The sequence below is a fragment of the Lissotriton helveticus genome, chromosome 6, assembly GCF_964261635.1.
Source record: "Lissotriton helveticus chromosome 6, aLisHel1.1, whole genome shotgun sequence".
NCBI lineage: Eukaryota > Metazoa > Chordata > Amphibia > Caudata > Salamandridae > Lissotriton > Lissotriton helveticus.
The window spans coordinates 1,587,076,803-1,587,091,526 of NC_136067.1; the positions used below are offsets into that span (position 1 = coordinate 1,587,076,803).

Genomic DNA, 14,724 nt, shown 5'->3' on the forward strand with positions numbered 1-14,724 from the left:
TTCCCTACTCAATGCTCTTCCCGGCCAAGCTGCGAATAGTGGCGGATAACAAAACATGGTTCTTCGACAACCCAGAAATGGCGACAGAATGGCTGGAGGGTTGGAGGCCGGTGGACAGACCTCGCCGCTCGGCCAGGTCGAACGCGAATCGCACAGGCGGATCCCGTCAGGGCTCTCAATCACCCACCGGGGGCAATGGACCGCAATCGCCGCTGCACGACATTCCAGAAACGGAAGGTAACGAAGAGCAATGATGTCCAGAGATGATCTTCCCGGCCAAAAGTAACGCTGACCTGCAGTGCCGCCATGGACACTGGGTGGAGAGCCCCCGTGCTCTAGAAAGGGGGCCGCTGACTCCGGAGAGTCCTTCACCCCAGCCAGCATGTACTGTGTTTTTGGGTTGGGATCAGGCACTCTGCTAAGTTGGGGGGGCGGGCAGTTTCAGGTCCGTTAAGCAGGGGGGCAGGGAGGGGGGGTGTTGGGGGTTGGTTGGTTTGGGAGTTAAGTCACGGTTTAAATGGTCAAGAGTGGAATCACAAGGCGCGCAAGCGTAGTATAACAGGCAGAGGGCAACGCATTAGACCTCAGTCGCTATGTTACATTGATGCTCACAGACACAGACACTATGGCGCACATTGCACAAGCTGACACAGGGGGGGGGGACTCCATACTGAGCCACGTGCCTCCGTTGAGCCTTATGACCTGGAATGTGAGGGGCCTGGGGGACAAGGTCAAACGGGGTTTGGTACTACAGAGTATAAAACGATCGAATCCGACCCTAGTCCTGCTACAAGAGACGCACCTAACAGGCACAGCAACGCAGGCCCTGGACAGAAAGGGTTACCGGATGATAGTCCACTCGGAATTTACCAAGGGGTCCCGTGGTACAGGTATCTTAATGCACCACTCCTCCAGATTCATAGTCCAATCCACGAAGACAGACACACAGGGGCGTTTTGCAGCGACACATGGGCAGTGGGAAGGGAGAAAGTTAAATGTAGCCTCAGTGTATATCCCGCCAGCGCTTCATACGATCGTTCTTCCGGAATTAGGGAAATTCCTTCTGGAACTGCCGGAGGGGGACCTCGTCTTAGGTGGGGACCTCAATGCAGTGGTACACAACACACACGATAGATTCCCGAGGCGAGCCCAGTCTCCTGGTCCCTCCCGGCTACACGACTTTTTAGAGGCGCAGGGCTTGGTGGACCTTTGGAGGCAATTCCACCCGGACGACCGACAATACACATATCACTCGGCGGTCCATGATAGTTTGTCACGGATTGATTATTTCCTAACATTAGGGCACGGACGTCTCACGATATCGGACGTACAAATTAAACCCAGGGGTATATCAGACCATTCCCCGGTGACACTGGTCCTTTCCAATCCTGACCGTACCCATAAACGCATTTACCCGATTCACCCAGGATACCTTAAAGTGCCTCTAGTGGCCAAAACACTGAAGAGGGGTACGAGGTCCTACTTCGAGGAAAACGAGGGGTCGTGGCCTCTCCCACTATCCTATGGGAGGCCTACAAAACGGTGCTTCGAGAACAGGCTGTCTCCACGGTCACACACCACAAACACACGCAGAAACTGGAATTATCAGACTTAGAAGACAAACTTGCCAGAGCCAATGCTGCCCATGAGCTTGACCCGACAAGAGACACGCTGCATACGCTCCGGTTGCACCAACAGCGCCACGCCGATCACATCCGCCGCGGGGTGGTAGACTCCATAGCAACGACAGCACACAGAGTATACGACGTAGGGGAAAAGGCAGGTCGGCTCCTGGCCTGGTTAGAGAAAAAACGAGGGGACAAAGAGCCATATTGCAATTGAGGGATCCTGCGGGTGTACTGCAATCCCGTCCATCACTGATAGTTGAACTCCTGGCGGATCACTTTCAAACAGTATACTCCCCAGAAATCGATGTCACACGGGAGATGGCGGAAGCGTCTCTCATGGGGGTACCCACTCACGTCTTGTCACAAGAAAACCGTGACGAGTTGGAATCTGACCTGTCTGTCGAGGAGATACAGTTGGCGATCGCGGCGCTGCGCTCGGGGAAAGCGTTGGGCCCCAACGGGATACCGATCGAATGGTACAAAATCATGTCGGAGACGCTCGCTACGCCCCTACTTCACATGTTTCAGGATTGTCTGGAACAGGGACAGCTGCCGCCTGACCAGCGTGCGGCGACCATAATAGCAATACCAAAACCCGGCAAACCACCGGAAGACTGCGGGTCATATCGCCCAATCTCCCTCCTTAACGCGGAGAGTAAAATCTTGGCGAAATTGTTGGCCAACAGACTGTTGCCCCATCTGCAACAACTAATTCATCCTGATCAGTCGGGGTTCATGCCCCACAGGAGTACGGCGATGAATCTCAGGCGATTGCATGGGGTGCTGGCACGGGCCCCGCTGTTGTCGGAGCCTGCGGCGATACTCTCGCTTGACGCCAAAATGGCGTTTGACTTGGTGGAGTGGCGCTACTTGTTTGCGGTGCTGGTACATCTAGGTTTTGGCCCGAAATTCGTGAATTGGGTTAATCTCTTGTACACACGGCCGGTTGCAAGAGTGGCGGCGAACGGCCACCTCTCGAGGGAAATTCCTTTAGCGAGAGGCACGAGACAAGGATGCCCACTCTCGCCATTATTGTTTGCCTTAGTGCTGGAGCCCTTAGCCACTATCATTCGGTCTACCCAGTTACTGCGGGGCATACAGTGGGGGGAGGGCTGGGAAGATAGGGTGTCATTGTACGCCGACGACATGCTAATTTACCTGACGGACCTAATAACGGGTATTCCGGTGTTGCTTGCTTTGTGTGAGAGGCATGGGACGTACTCGGGATATAGGATTAATTGGTCGAAATCAGTACTTTATATGATACACGGAGCGCCGCCGACCCTGAGTACTGATTGCCCATTGATACTGGAGACCGCCTCCTTCAGATACCTAGGGATCCAAATTACACGGGATCACGCAACATTCCAAGACTTGAACCTTAGGCCGCTACTCGATAGGTTGAAATCGGACGTGCGTCATTGGAAAACCCTCCCGTTGACGTTGCTAGGCAGGGCGGCACTTTTCAAGATGCTGGCATTGCCTCGTTTCTTATATGTCCTAGAGAATACGCCAGCGGTGGTCCCACCAAAAGTTTTTCGGCAAGTGTCCGCCCAACTGTCGGGACTACTGTGGGGCAATAAACCGGCCAGGGTCGCCCAGTCGAAGCTGATCAGGGACTGGTATAATGGAGGGATAGCTCTCCCCAATCTGGAACTATACTATTGGGCGGCTCACCTCAAGGTGATCAACCAATGGATACATGGACAGCAGGATGACCCGGCTTATCTATCAGACAGACGTCAGCTAGGCACAAACACCCTTTTAGCCCCACTATATAACAAGGGCCTGACGGCGAAACTGAGTGGACCCACCAAACACACGGTAATGATATGGCATAAAGCCCAAACATGACTAAAATGGGAAGGAGTGATCACACGACTCACACCCTTATGGGACGCCAAAGCTCTGGGTACACTGAGGCAGAGTAAAGGGTTTGATCAGTGGGACACAATCGGGATTTCTACGGTGGGAGACATGTGGACAACCAGTGGGGTGGTCCCCTTCGAAACATTAAGGGAACAATATGATATGGGCCTTACTGAATCATACCGCTATCTGCAGATTAGACACGCATTGTTGACGGCGATAGCGCCAGGTACTACTGTGCCGGAGTCGGCTCCGCTAGAGGACCGGCTACTTACAGACTACATGGAGGCCAGTGCCACCTCCCTCACCTACCGCAAACTGATCAACAACCTACCCGACCCATTGCAAAAACTGAAAGAAAAGTGGGAGGAGGAGGTGGGGGAGTTAGACGAGACAAACTGGAATGCAGCCCTGGCATCACCTAAAGAGGCTGGCATCTCGGCGAGATATAGGCTGGTTCAATTTAAAATATTACACCTAGTATACTACACTCGCACGACTCTACACAAAATCCAAAGAGCAGACAACCCATAGTGCCTCAGACACTGCGGAGAGGAAGGCACACTTTTCCACACCCTATGGTCTTGCCCCAGCATGGTGCACTACTGGCGGTGAGTGACACGCACGATCTCACAAGCTTTACAAATCCCACTCACACCAGACCCGAGGGTATGTTTGCTGAATGTGTGGGGCCCGAACAACTTGACACCACATGGAAGGAAATGGGTGATCATAGGCATGATGCTAGCGAAGAGAGACATAGCACAGAAGTGGGGGGCACACGAAACACCGACCCTGGCACAGTGGTGTAGGAACATGGACTTGCTTATGATGGTGGAGAGGGCGGTCTATCAACAAAGAATGAACCCACGCAAATGGAATAAAATCTGGTCCCCATGGAACACGTATAGAGGGAATCTATGTGACCCACTTCCAGAAGATGAGGACGTGGACAGCTCAGGGGAGGAGGACGATTCAGAGTAGGGGGGAAACGGAAGGGGGCAAGGAGCACTGTCAGAAGGGACACAGGGATCTACTGCGCGTAGGGCCGAATGGGTGAATGTGCAGATTGTATCGCGGATGCCTTGAACGTTATACTGCGTATCCTGATGATGAAGGTGAAATGCTTAATTAGAGACGCGCTTCCACTCAAAGACCTTAGAGTTGTAAGTTCTTTCTTTTAAACAAAAGTTGAACTAAGGGTTGGCGACAGCTGAATGTTGAGGCTACACCAACCAGTGTACAATCTTGTGAATATACGTATCTGAATGCAACAATAAAATGTTTAAAAAAAAAAAAAATGCACAGTAAGACTACTAAGTTTACTTGTAGTACTTGTAAGATGGCCTATTCCTCCCCCTCAAAGACCTATGTCTCAGCTGGTGACTGTTTCTTTGGTGGAGTAAGCCTCCTGACAGAACACTTCTTACAACTGGCATGAGAGGAATATAACCTCTTAAAATCAGAAAAACTTTTCTCGCTGTCTCTGTTACAACCACTAATCCTTTAAGAGGAATAAAGCATACAAAAAGCAAATGACAACCACAGCAGACAAAATATTAAAAAGAAAATATTAAAAGATTATTTTCTAAAATATTTGCTTCAAAGCTAAATAAGTGCAAAATAGCAAACTATTCCATCAGCGTGCAGAAGCACTAGCTGTTTATTTGTATTTGGAATTGGACACAATGAGAAACCAGGCCATCTTTAGCACTAAACTCCTCACAGCCCCTACATGCCTGATTCTTCCCTCTCAAAGACGTATCTTTTGGCTGGTGAGTGTGCCTCTTGTGGCACATTAAAAGATTCAAAAACAGTGCCTTTGCTGCTTCAAAAAGCACAGAAACACAACTTGAATTTAGTCTTTCAGTCTGAATCTTGCAAATCTGTAATGGTTTGTCTAGTAGGATTAGGTGTTTAAAGTGTATAAGGGGAGTTATATTTTGCACAAACAAAATGGCAACCCCATTGTACTTGAAGCCAGAGGAGTCTGATGAGGCAGAGCTTGATCAAGTGGCATTCAATCAAACAAACCAATGCTCTCTCAGTCCCTCTTTAGTTTCCCGGATTCTGTACAGCCCTGCGTTTTGGAAGTGGTGGAGTGCGGCGTTAAGCCAAGGTGGCCATCACCGCACTCCGTCACTTCCTAGTAAATATGCCTCAAAGTATTTCAAACTTTTCGTCATTCCCTCTCCTCTGCTGACAGAGTTCCTCATGCTAACCTGATCTGAATTGACTCTTCACCTGCTCTTCTCATCTGTGGATTTGCATGTATGGTTGAAGCTTGCCATTTTCACAGCCGTAGTCCGTGCAGGTAACAGTGATGGGGCAGTGGGGCCGGGTAAAGGGGGATTTCGAGGGGCGATGCCGAGGGAAAATTAAAATAAATTAAAACAATTCCCTCTGCATCGTCAGAAAAAGTGTCCAATGGCGCTTGGAATTTAAATATGATTGGACTGTCCCTGTTAATTAAAAGTGTTCTGTAGTCAACTATAAGAGAGCAAAAGCCACGCCTGTTGTATCTCTAGGAAAGATGTGTGGTCTATTAAAAGCAATGCACACATTTGAGTCATGAAAAAATCACAAAATGGTAATGTAGCATTAGAAGGGAGACAGCATTGTTTATTTTCCACAGCACATACATGGTATTTGTGTCATGCATGCTTTTATAACATCGAAAAGTACTGTATACTGCAACATTTGAACTGATGTTCCAAGTGTTTTACCAGTATGCTGATGTATTTAGACACTGATATCTTTACACATACATTTATAAGGTCTGTACGATGGTTGGTAAAAAAATACGGTACTTACCTGCCGTATCTCACCAGGAGCTTTGTCAGATTCCCAGCTTTTACAGTTTCTAACATGTTTAATATGGGACCCCGCACACCTAGGATCCAATATGGGATGTATATAATTATTTACTCTGAGAAGACAGATCGAAGAATTCATATAGTCTAATCATTTTTTCCAGATGGAGACGAGTGGCAGGAGGAGGAAGACCTGCTGCACGTCCCTTTCTCCAGCGAGCGGTTCCCTGAGGATGACATGGTCAGAAGGTCAAAGGAGTTTTATGAGATGCTCAATAAAAGAAGATCTGTCCGATTTATAAGCAGTGAACCGGTCCCGAGAGAGGTCATTGACAATATCATCAAAGCAGCAGGTAATGCATAGTAATGAACTTGTGTTGTTCTTCAGGAGTCCGGCGCATGAAGAGTAATGCCAAAAGGTTTATGGTGGGTAGAGCAGTAGGAAATTGTAAAGGAAGTCACTTCCTAACAATTTTCTTTGCTCGTGTGCATGTGACCCATGCATTATAAGGAGATCCACTCACTTAATTTCTATAAGCAAGCAAGTGGCATAAAGCAGTAGATATTAAGGGTAACTTATGTGGTTCTGGACAAAAATGCAAAATGTATATTTCTGAAATATGTCAATGTGGAGCGGACCAAAAAATAAAATTACAAAAACGAAAGCAGGAGAGCCCCATATCTTTCTGGTCCCCTATTCCATCCTCATTTTTCTCCTTTAATCCCTCTTCCCTCCTTTCTCTCTAGTGGATTTCAGTGGTAGAATTGGTAATTATTGATTGCACTGGCGGACTGAGGCCCAGATTTGTCACAGGAATGCACCTTATCTACTAAGATATGGCACTGTTCTGCTCTCTCCCAAGCACTGGTGCACAGTCAGGCTGTCAAGTGCCACAAATACACCTTTGCACTTTGGTTCAATGGTGTCTCTGTCAAGTCTAGCATAGGTGCTGTACTGGAAGAGTATCCTTCCAATACAAAATACCAAGTCTAGTGAAACTTTTCTGTGCTTTAAGCTGCTGCACAAATGCAATGTTGGAAACCTTGAAGAAATAAAAGCATTTTACCTTCTGACGCCTCCCTCAAAGAGGCATTATTTGTAGAAAATTGGTGTGGGAGCACACTGCTTCACCTCCCAGCAGGGTCACCCCTAAGCATCATGGTAGATGAAGTCCGACAAGCGAGTACACTTGCAAAGTCTTTAGAGTTTTTCACCAGGTGGGTGCAGATTAGTGCTGGTCATCTCTGGACACGTGTTTCTAGATTATTATCTGTCATCAGCAGAGATTAGGCATTATTTGGGGTTGCTGAGCAGACTGCCATATCCTTGGAACGTAGTATCTCTCCAGGCGCACAGGTGCATCTCCACGAGCTCGTCAGCCCACAGCGGCTCGAGGGAGCCTTCAAGTAGAAAATTGGTGTGGGAGCACACTGCTTCACCTCCCAGCAGGGTCGCCCCTAAGCATCATGTTAGATGAAGTCCGACAAGCGAGTACACTTGCAAAGTCTTTAGGGTGTTTCACCAGGTGGGTGCAGATTAGTGCTGGCCATCTCTGGACACGTGTTTCTAGATTATTATCTGTCATCAGCAGAGATTAGGCATTATTTGGGGTTGCTGAGCAGGCTGCCATATCCTTGGAACGTAGTATCTCTCCAGGCGCGCAGGTGCCTCTCCACGAGCTCGTCAGCCCACAGCGGCTGCTATCTTACATCTTAAAATCTTACTCATAATGTCAAGGACAGGACAAATACTCACATGCAAAACATTGTGCTCATATAATCAACCTAGGTGTAGGCACACTTAGGGCCCGATTCCGAGTTTGACGGTGTGGCAGCGGGACCAGCCAAATCTGCGTAGTGCCGCCCACCGACTAATCACTTTTTTGTCATTAGCAGACAATTCCTTTGGCGTTCCCACGGCCATGCCTATAAAATAGGCATCGCAATGGGAACGTCAAAATTCAGCACTGCATGGAATGAAAAGTTCATTCCGTGCTGGAACTTCTGTGCATGCACACAAGGGGGCACATGTTGTGCCCCCCTGTGTGCATCCACAAGGCTTGAGGCACAAGGGGGTCCTGCAAGGCCCCCCTTCTTTCATCTCAGCCACTGTTTCATGGAGGAAAGAAGAGATAAAAGTTGTAATATGCTTGGCGGGACCGCCGCGGTCCACCAAGCAAATAGATGCCTCTTGACCGCCATGCAACCACCAGGGATCTGTGGTTCCCCTGCGGAGTGAGCAGTCCCATGTCGACCAAGAACACTAGGGTAATAATGTGGCAGTCACGAGACCCCCACCCCCACTCCACCACGATTCTGGCTGTCCTCGGACCACCAGACTCATAATTAGGCCCTAAGTGTATGGCATGTACTTTATGTGAACCTTAAAATCTGAAGGAATTCCTTCATTTTAACACCAAAATAAGAAAGTTAACATTTTGAGGGCTGCTCTGGAACCTCGCCTGGTCTATTGTTGCCCACATCTTGCTCCTGGATTGCTCCCTACATCAATTTCTGTTGTCTACCATTGTTGGGGGCACTTTTGTTGGGGCCAAGCCATTACGCTGTAACCACATGTCCCTGAAGCCCCTATTTCTGCTTTACCTGTGCCCAATCAGCACTACTGAAGCACGCTGCAGCCCCGCTTGATGGGGGCTGCTCTTGAACCCTGCCCGGACTATTGTTGGCCACATCTAGCTCTTGAGACGCTCTCTACATCACTTCCTGTTGGCTACCATTGCTGGGGGTACTTCCGTTGGTGGCGAGCCATGCACTGCAACCGTAGGGTACTACATGTCCCAGAAACCCCTCTTGCTGGTTCATATGTGCCCGATCATAGCTACTGTAGAGCACTGCAACCCCACTTGACAGTGGCTGCTCTGAAATCTTTCATCGGCTATTGTTGGCCACAACTTGCTTCTGGGATGCTCACTACATCGGTTCCTGTTGGCTACCATCGTTGGGGGCACTTTCGTTGGGGGTGAGTCATTGCGCTGTGAACTCATGGGATCAAGAAAAAAAGGGTAGGGACAAGAGGCTATTTCCCAATTTGGGAGAAGTGGGGAGGTCCAACATAGGATGTGCCTCGACAAACGCAATATACAAAAGAGTTCTATGTTGTTCCTCTCTGAAAGGAGGAAGGAAAAGGTGGAAGGATAAGAGTATCTGTATGTAGAAGCCAAACTTTAGGTCCTCACTGTGCCCTAATGAGTGGATCCTAGACGTGGTGATCCTTTTGTTGGATCATAATGCCCTTACACACCCATTACAGGTGTCATGCTTCATCATCTGGGCTGCTCCTCGTTGGGGCGGCGGTGCAATCCCCAATGGACTCCCTAAGAAGGGGCTCTTTTTCGGAGATCTTCTATCCAACTGCCGTAAGATGAGTGCGGGTGCGGGGCCAAGAAGTGTAGATGCTATGTGGTGAATTAAAATAGGGCTGGGAGTACCTTAAATGAGCAAACTTTATTCTGGGGGTCTCCTGTCCTAGTTAAAAGAAGTGTAACAGGGCGCTATCATGTACCACTCTGTGGGTCTATGTGCTCCTGTTAAAGTGTGTTGGTCAACATGTTTCTCGCTTTTAGGTGTATTAACCCTGCGATTCTTCGGGACCGTGAAAAAATATGTGTGCTATCTACAAAAAATAATAAGCATTGTTAAAACAGGTAACACGTTTACCCTATGTTATCTTCAACCTGCCTGGATCTACCAGTAGTGGAGAAAGAGGCATTTAAAGGACAAAGAAATAACATAGATATTGATGTTCACTTCAAATGATGGTGACTTCAAACCATGCTACTAATGTTTCAGTGTGGCCGCTCACTGGCCGACAAATGCAAAACGAAGGAATAATAAAAGTGATTAAAAACAGGTGATCGTCCACAGTGAACTATGGTGATTCTAGACTCTGTGGGTAGGACAGAATAGTTGGAAAGGTTTGTTTTAATGAGGACTCACCCACTCTTTGTGGTCCCCAGGCTTCAACAGTGCCCGGTGGAGCCAGTCACACGGCTCTGCTCCTATGTGCGCAAAGATGGGATTCAGGAGAAAAAGAGCTTACCAAAACAATATAGAAAGTGTCTGGTGCTGATATCTACAGTACACATTAAGCAAAGAAAAGTTCATTTGCACTGTTAACACCCACACTCAGCCATCCAAGTGTGACATAAAATGTACAAAAATATAATGTGGTATACAGTTATCCTCGTGTAGTGTTGGGAGTGTCTCTCCAATGCCTGTCCTTAATTTGCTCATATATGTATTTCACATTAGGGCATCATGTGTACATGCATTGTCATCGAGTGCGCTTTACTCGTGGTAAGCGCAGTGTCTGTGTCTCTAAAGACGTTAGCTGCATAGGGGGGGTGCGCAGGGCTCATTATAGTTTGAAACGCTTCACTCGTTATAAAAGCATTCTGTATTTGGCCCCCGGGTAGCGGGGTGCCGCTTTAATAGTGCTCCATAAGTGTGTATTACAAATTAAAGCAAAGATCATGGGTGGTTGTGCACGGCTTCCTTCCGGTATCTCATAAGTTAATTAATCTTACATTTATGAGTGCACTCGAACAGTAGAGTGTTCTGATAGTACCAAGCGTGTTATTAGCCAAAAAAGCTGTGATTCTTTGTTGTTAACATGCCCCTTCGGGGGTAATGTTATGCGCATGTGTTTTTCGATTAAAACGACTGCCTCTAGCTGTCTATACTTTGCTACTAAATATGGAAGCAGACCGCTGTGCGTAGAGTATTAGCCCTCCTTGTCTGCCATTTAGGGAAGACAAGTTAGTGCTCCTATGTTCCATGCCTCAGTCAAAGCAGACCGTTTGCGCGTACAAAGTGGTTAGGAAAGATATAGCCCGTTCTTTGTAAGTGGAGCAGCAAGAATCCCGCCCCTCCTGTGGAAAGATAGAGTCTTGCCTATGTCCCTATCTGTGGTCGGTTGGTGGTGGCGGTGAGAGTGCCTTGATGCAAACCGCTGTGTCTCTTAGCCTGCAGACGAAGTATGCCTGCTCAGGGGAAGATAACCCTATGGTCTACATTAGAGATATATGGTTGGAGCACAAAACAATGCAGCCAGGGTTAGCGCGGGTACTCACGTGTCTTGTTCGGTCTGGGTGTCTTGCGATCTACCCCCCTCCACGGGGTCCGGGAGATAGTCTTGTGTCCCGAGGTGCATCTATTTGAGGGTGGAGTCTGGATCATGTGTTCAGTCACATGACTCAAGTGGGCGTGGTCTGGTGAAGGTTGCGGTGTTCGTGGCTCGCATCATGGTTACCATGGCGGCCATTTCTAAGAGGGCTATGCCTAAATAAGTGGAGTATGTTAATGAGCTCAACCGCACCTCGAACTATGGACCTGCCTTTGACGTGTGTTTAGTGTGGGACAAATTCACGGAGACGGGCCGTGTTCTTGTAACCATTAGCATCAATGTATTAATTCTAACTACTCGCGGGTAGTTGGTCATATTGGTGTAGCGGAGAGCATACAGCAGCAGTGTCGTGCCCCAGGACAAGGGGAGGCGAGAATAGCTGTGCATTTAGTCAAGTCGAATTGACTTAAGTGGGAGGTTAGGTAAGCCATTTATGAGGGTGATATACCTTGTATTGAACTGCTCAAGTAGCGGAATAACAGTACGCAATGGCGGACACATACAAAGCGTGGTGGATAACTGCGGGGGGTCGCAATAGCCAAGTTAAATGTATAAGCCCAATGCATAGTGGCTAGCCTCTGGGTTGTCTGTCTCCGTGTGCGTGCCATTAGTAGGTGGCCTATGCTCATTATGAAGGTGTTACATTCTGTATTAGTAGGTCTCGTGGTTCTATGTTGTATGTTGTGGGTTGTCATTCAGGACCAAGGGGATGACCTCGTATGTAGTTGGCAAAGTGCGGAGTTAGAGGCCCTCCAGGGAATATCCTCATTAAGACCCTTGGTGTGTGTCGTCAACCGGTGTATCCATCTCTGTTCTCGCATAAACAGATTTTTTTGCAAGATGCTGGGCGATGCTTCCAGGACGAGCCATTTAAGGGAATCAGGGGAGTGTCTCATGTCAACGAAGTGTGTGCACATTTTGGTGTTACTTTTGAGACACCGAAAGTTACTGCGGTGTTCTGAAATGCGCAGTTTGACCGGTCTCATTGTCATGCCTATATAGTATAGGTTGCACGGGCAAATCAATAGGTAGACACAATTTGCGGTGTTGCAGTTTGTGTGTGTGCTCAGTTCCCATTTGAAATTGTTGTTCAATGTGATGCTTTTGTGTATTGAGGTGAATGCCTATGCTGTGCAAGTGCCACAAGGGTAATGGCCAGTGACTGCTGGTAGTGACCAGAGTTTTCTTTGTCTGTTGTAATGACATGTCACAGAAGCCCCTCTTGCTGCTTCACCTGTGCCGATCAGCACTACTTAAGCGCACTGCAGCCCCGCTGCGTAGGCCATGCCTGAGCCAAGAGTGAGCCCATCCTTGCCAGACAGAGGCCGTAGGAGGCTGGGCTGGGCCATCCCTCTTGGCCGCACTTTCTAAACTTAGTGTGATAAGGTACTTTTAATCTAATATTTACTCTTTCTTGTTTAGCCCTTGCTGCACTTGTGCTGATAAAATCTCTGCATTTTTGATGTTGGACCTGCCTGAATGAAAATACCGGTAACGATTATAATTTTAGCAAAACATTGACAGATGCAATTTGTATATGCTGTCAAACCAAGAACCTGCTTTAGAGCCTGCTATAATGAGAAATATAGCTTCAGTCCCACATAGCTGTGCTAGACAGAATACTGTCTGAACAGCCCATAGATGTGTATGAGCTGCCTGATTGTATCAGGAATATGTCTTTTGGACCAGCTCTCTGAATGAAGAAATTCCTCTCTGCTTATTAGTAGAATATCATGGCTGCTTTTAGTAGCTCACTTGAGGTAAAAACGTGTGAGGAGAAGCGTTGTTCCTAGGTCATTCATGTGAATATATGTGTGAAATGATTTGTACCTTTAAAGGGTGAAAAATATAAAAATCTGTTTCTCATATGATCCTGATAATCCTTAGACATGAAATAATTATATGACACATCGTTGATACTTATTTGCAAAGTAATACTATTTATATGCAGAAAATCATGAATAAGCAAGTTCTTGTAGTAGAAAAAACTACAGAACACAAAACAATTTTATGTAGTAAATTCTAATGGGTTATCGATTGTAGGCTATTGATTGCAGCTTCTAGGGCAAAATGGCCTCATGTGACATAATTGTTTTAGTAATATTGACAAAGAAAGATACTATTACCTCTTCTAACTTTGTTATACCTATTTGAGGAATAAACCAAGGTACTGTACAGTGGGCGAGTCTACATGAACTTCAAAGTTTTCAATTTTCTAAGAACCCACAAAAAAATATAACATATATGGTACATCAGTACCTCAAAATGGTAAATAGTCTGGAGATGTTAAGTCATTATGTATGCACATCAGATCATACTGTCAATGAGAGCATGTTATAGCAAACGTTTCCTCCTCATTGGTTGCCAATTCATTGTTAATATTTCTTAAAGGAACCTCACCCAGTGGGGCACACACTGAGCCTTGGACCTTTGTGGTAGTCCAAGATCCTGAAGCAAAACACAAAATCCGGGAAATCATTGAAGAGGAAGAGAAGATAAATTACATGAAGAGAATGGGAGAGAAATGGGTTAATGACCTGAAGAGACTAAGGTAATGTACAAAGCAAGGTGAGCTGTAAGATATATATTCACATTCTGCCAACTACGTTCCAAGTGGCAATGTACACCCTAATGGGCCTTGGATTTTGGAAACAATTATGAATACTGACAAAATATTGAGTTGTAAATATCGGGAGACAGGAATATCACAAATAAAATATTGTGACACATAAATATGGTAATGCAAGAATATAGTTGACAAGACTATTATTTTTGAGGTAAGTAGTATTGTTTAAAAAAATATTGATCGTTTGAATATTGTTGTAAGTTGTGTTGAAAAATATTGTTTTTTAATAATTGTCTTGTTTGGTAGTTTATATAGTAATGTTATTTTTTGCTTTTGTTTATATAAATGTTATTATTCTTTAATAATATTGCATTTATTTTGAGTGACTTCGAATTTATCTCTTTAATTTGTAATAGTAATTTATAGTGTTGTAGTGGTTGTAGGGTTTGCATGGGAATAGGGTGAGAAGCTAATTGGGTAGTAATTATGAATGTGTTATATTTAATTTAATTCTGTTATTAATATTTATTATGTTAATTATGTAATACTTCTTTATTTTTGTGATATGTTATTTGTAGGTAGGATCTTGGTTGGGAAGTCAATTATGCAATAATTAATAACAATTAATAACAATTACCTAATAATTGTTAACTACTTATTTACTTGATTATTAATTATGCAGTTTATGGAATTCGTATTTTT

General features: G+C 46.2%; 1 protein-coding gene and 1 long non-coding RNA gene across 3 annotated transcripts in view; one reads left to right on the plus strand and one right to left on the minus strand.

Annotated features, from left to right (window-relative positions):
* Positions 1–11,492, minus strand: part of LOC144761834 (uncharacterized) — a 137,145-nt gene extending 125,653 nt beyond the window's left edge. For both annotated transcript variants that reach the window (XR_013595914.1, XR_013595913.1), the window contains exons 1-2: positions 11,404–11,492; positions 10,268–10,329 (exon numbers count right to left, since the gene is read on the minus strand). This is a non-coding gene — a long non-coding RNA (uncharacterized LOC144761834). The remainder of the gene's footprint in view (positions 1–10,267; positions 10,330–11,403) is intronic.
* IYD (iodotyrosine deiodinase) overlaps positions 1–14,724 on the plus strand; it is a 226,424-nt gene that overhangs the window by 132,429 nt on the left and 79,271 nt on the right. Inside the window, exons 2-3 of the mRNA XM_078647058.1 lie at positions 6,475–6,663; positions 13,848–14,007. Of these exons, the coding sequence (XP_078503184.1) occupies positions 6,475–6,663; positions 13,848–14,007 (349 nt within the window). The remainder of the gene's footprint in view (positions 1–6,474; positions 6,664–13,847; positions 14,008–14,724) is intronic.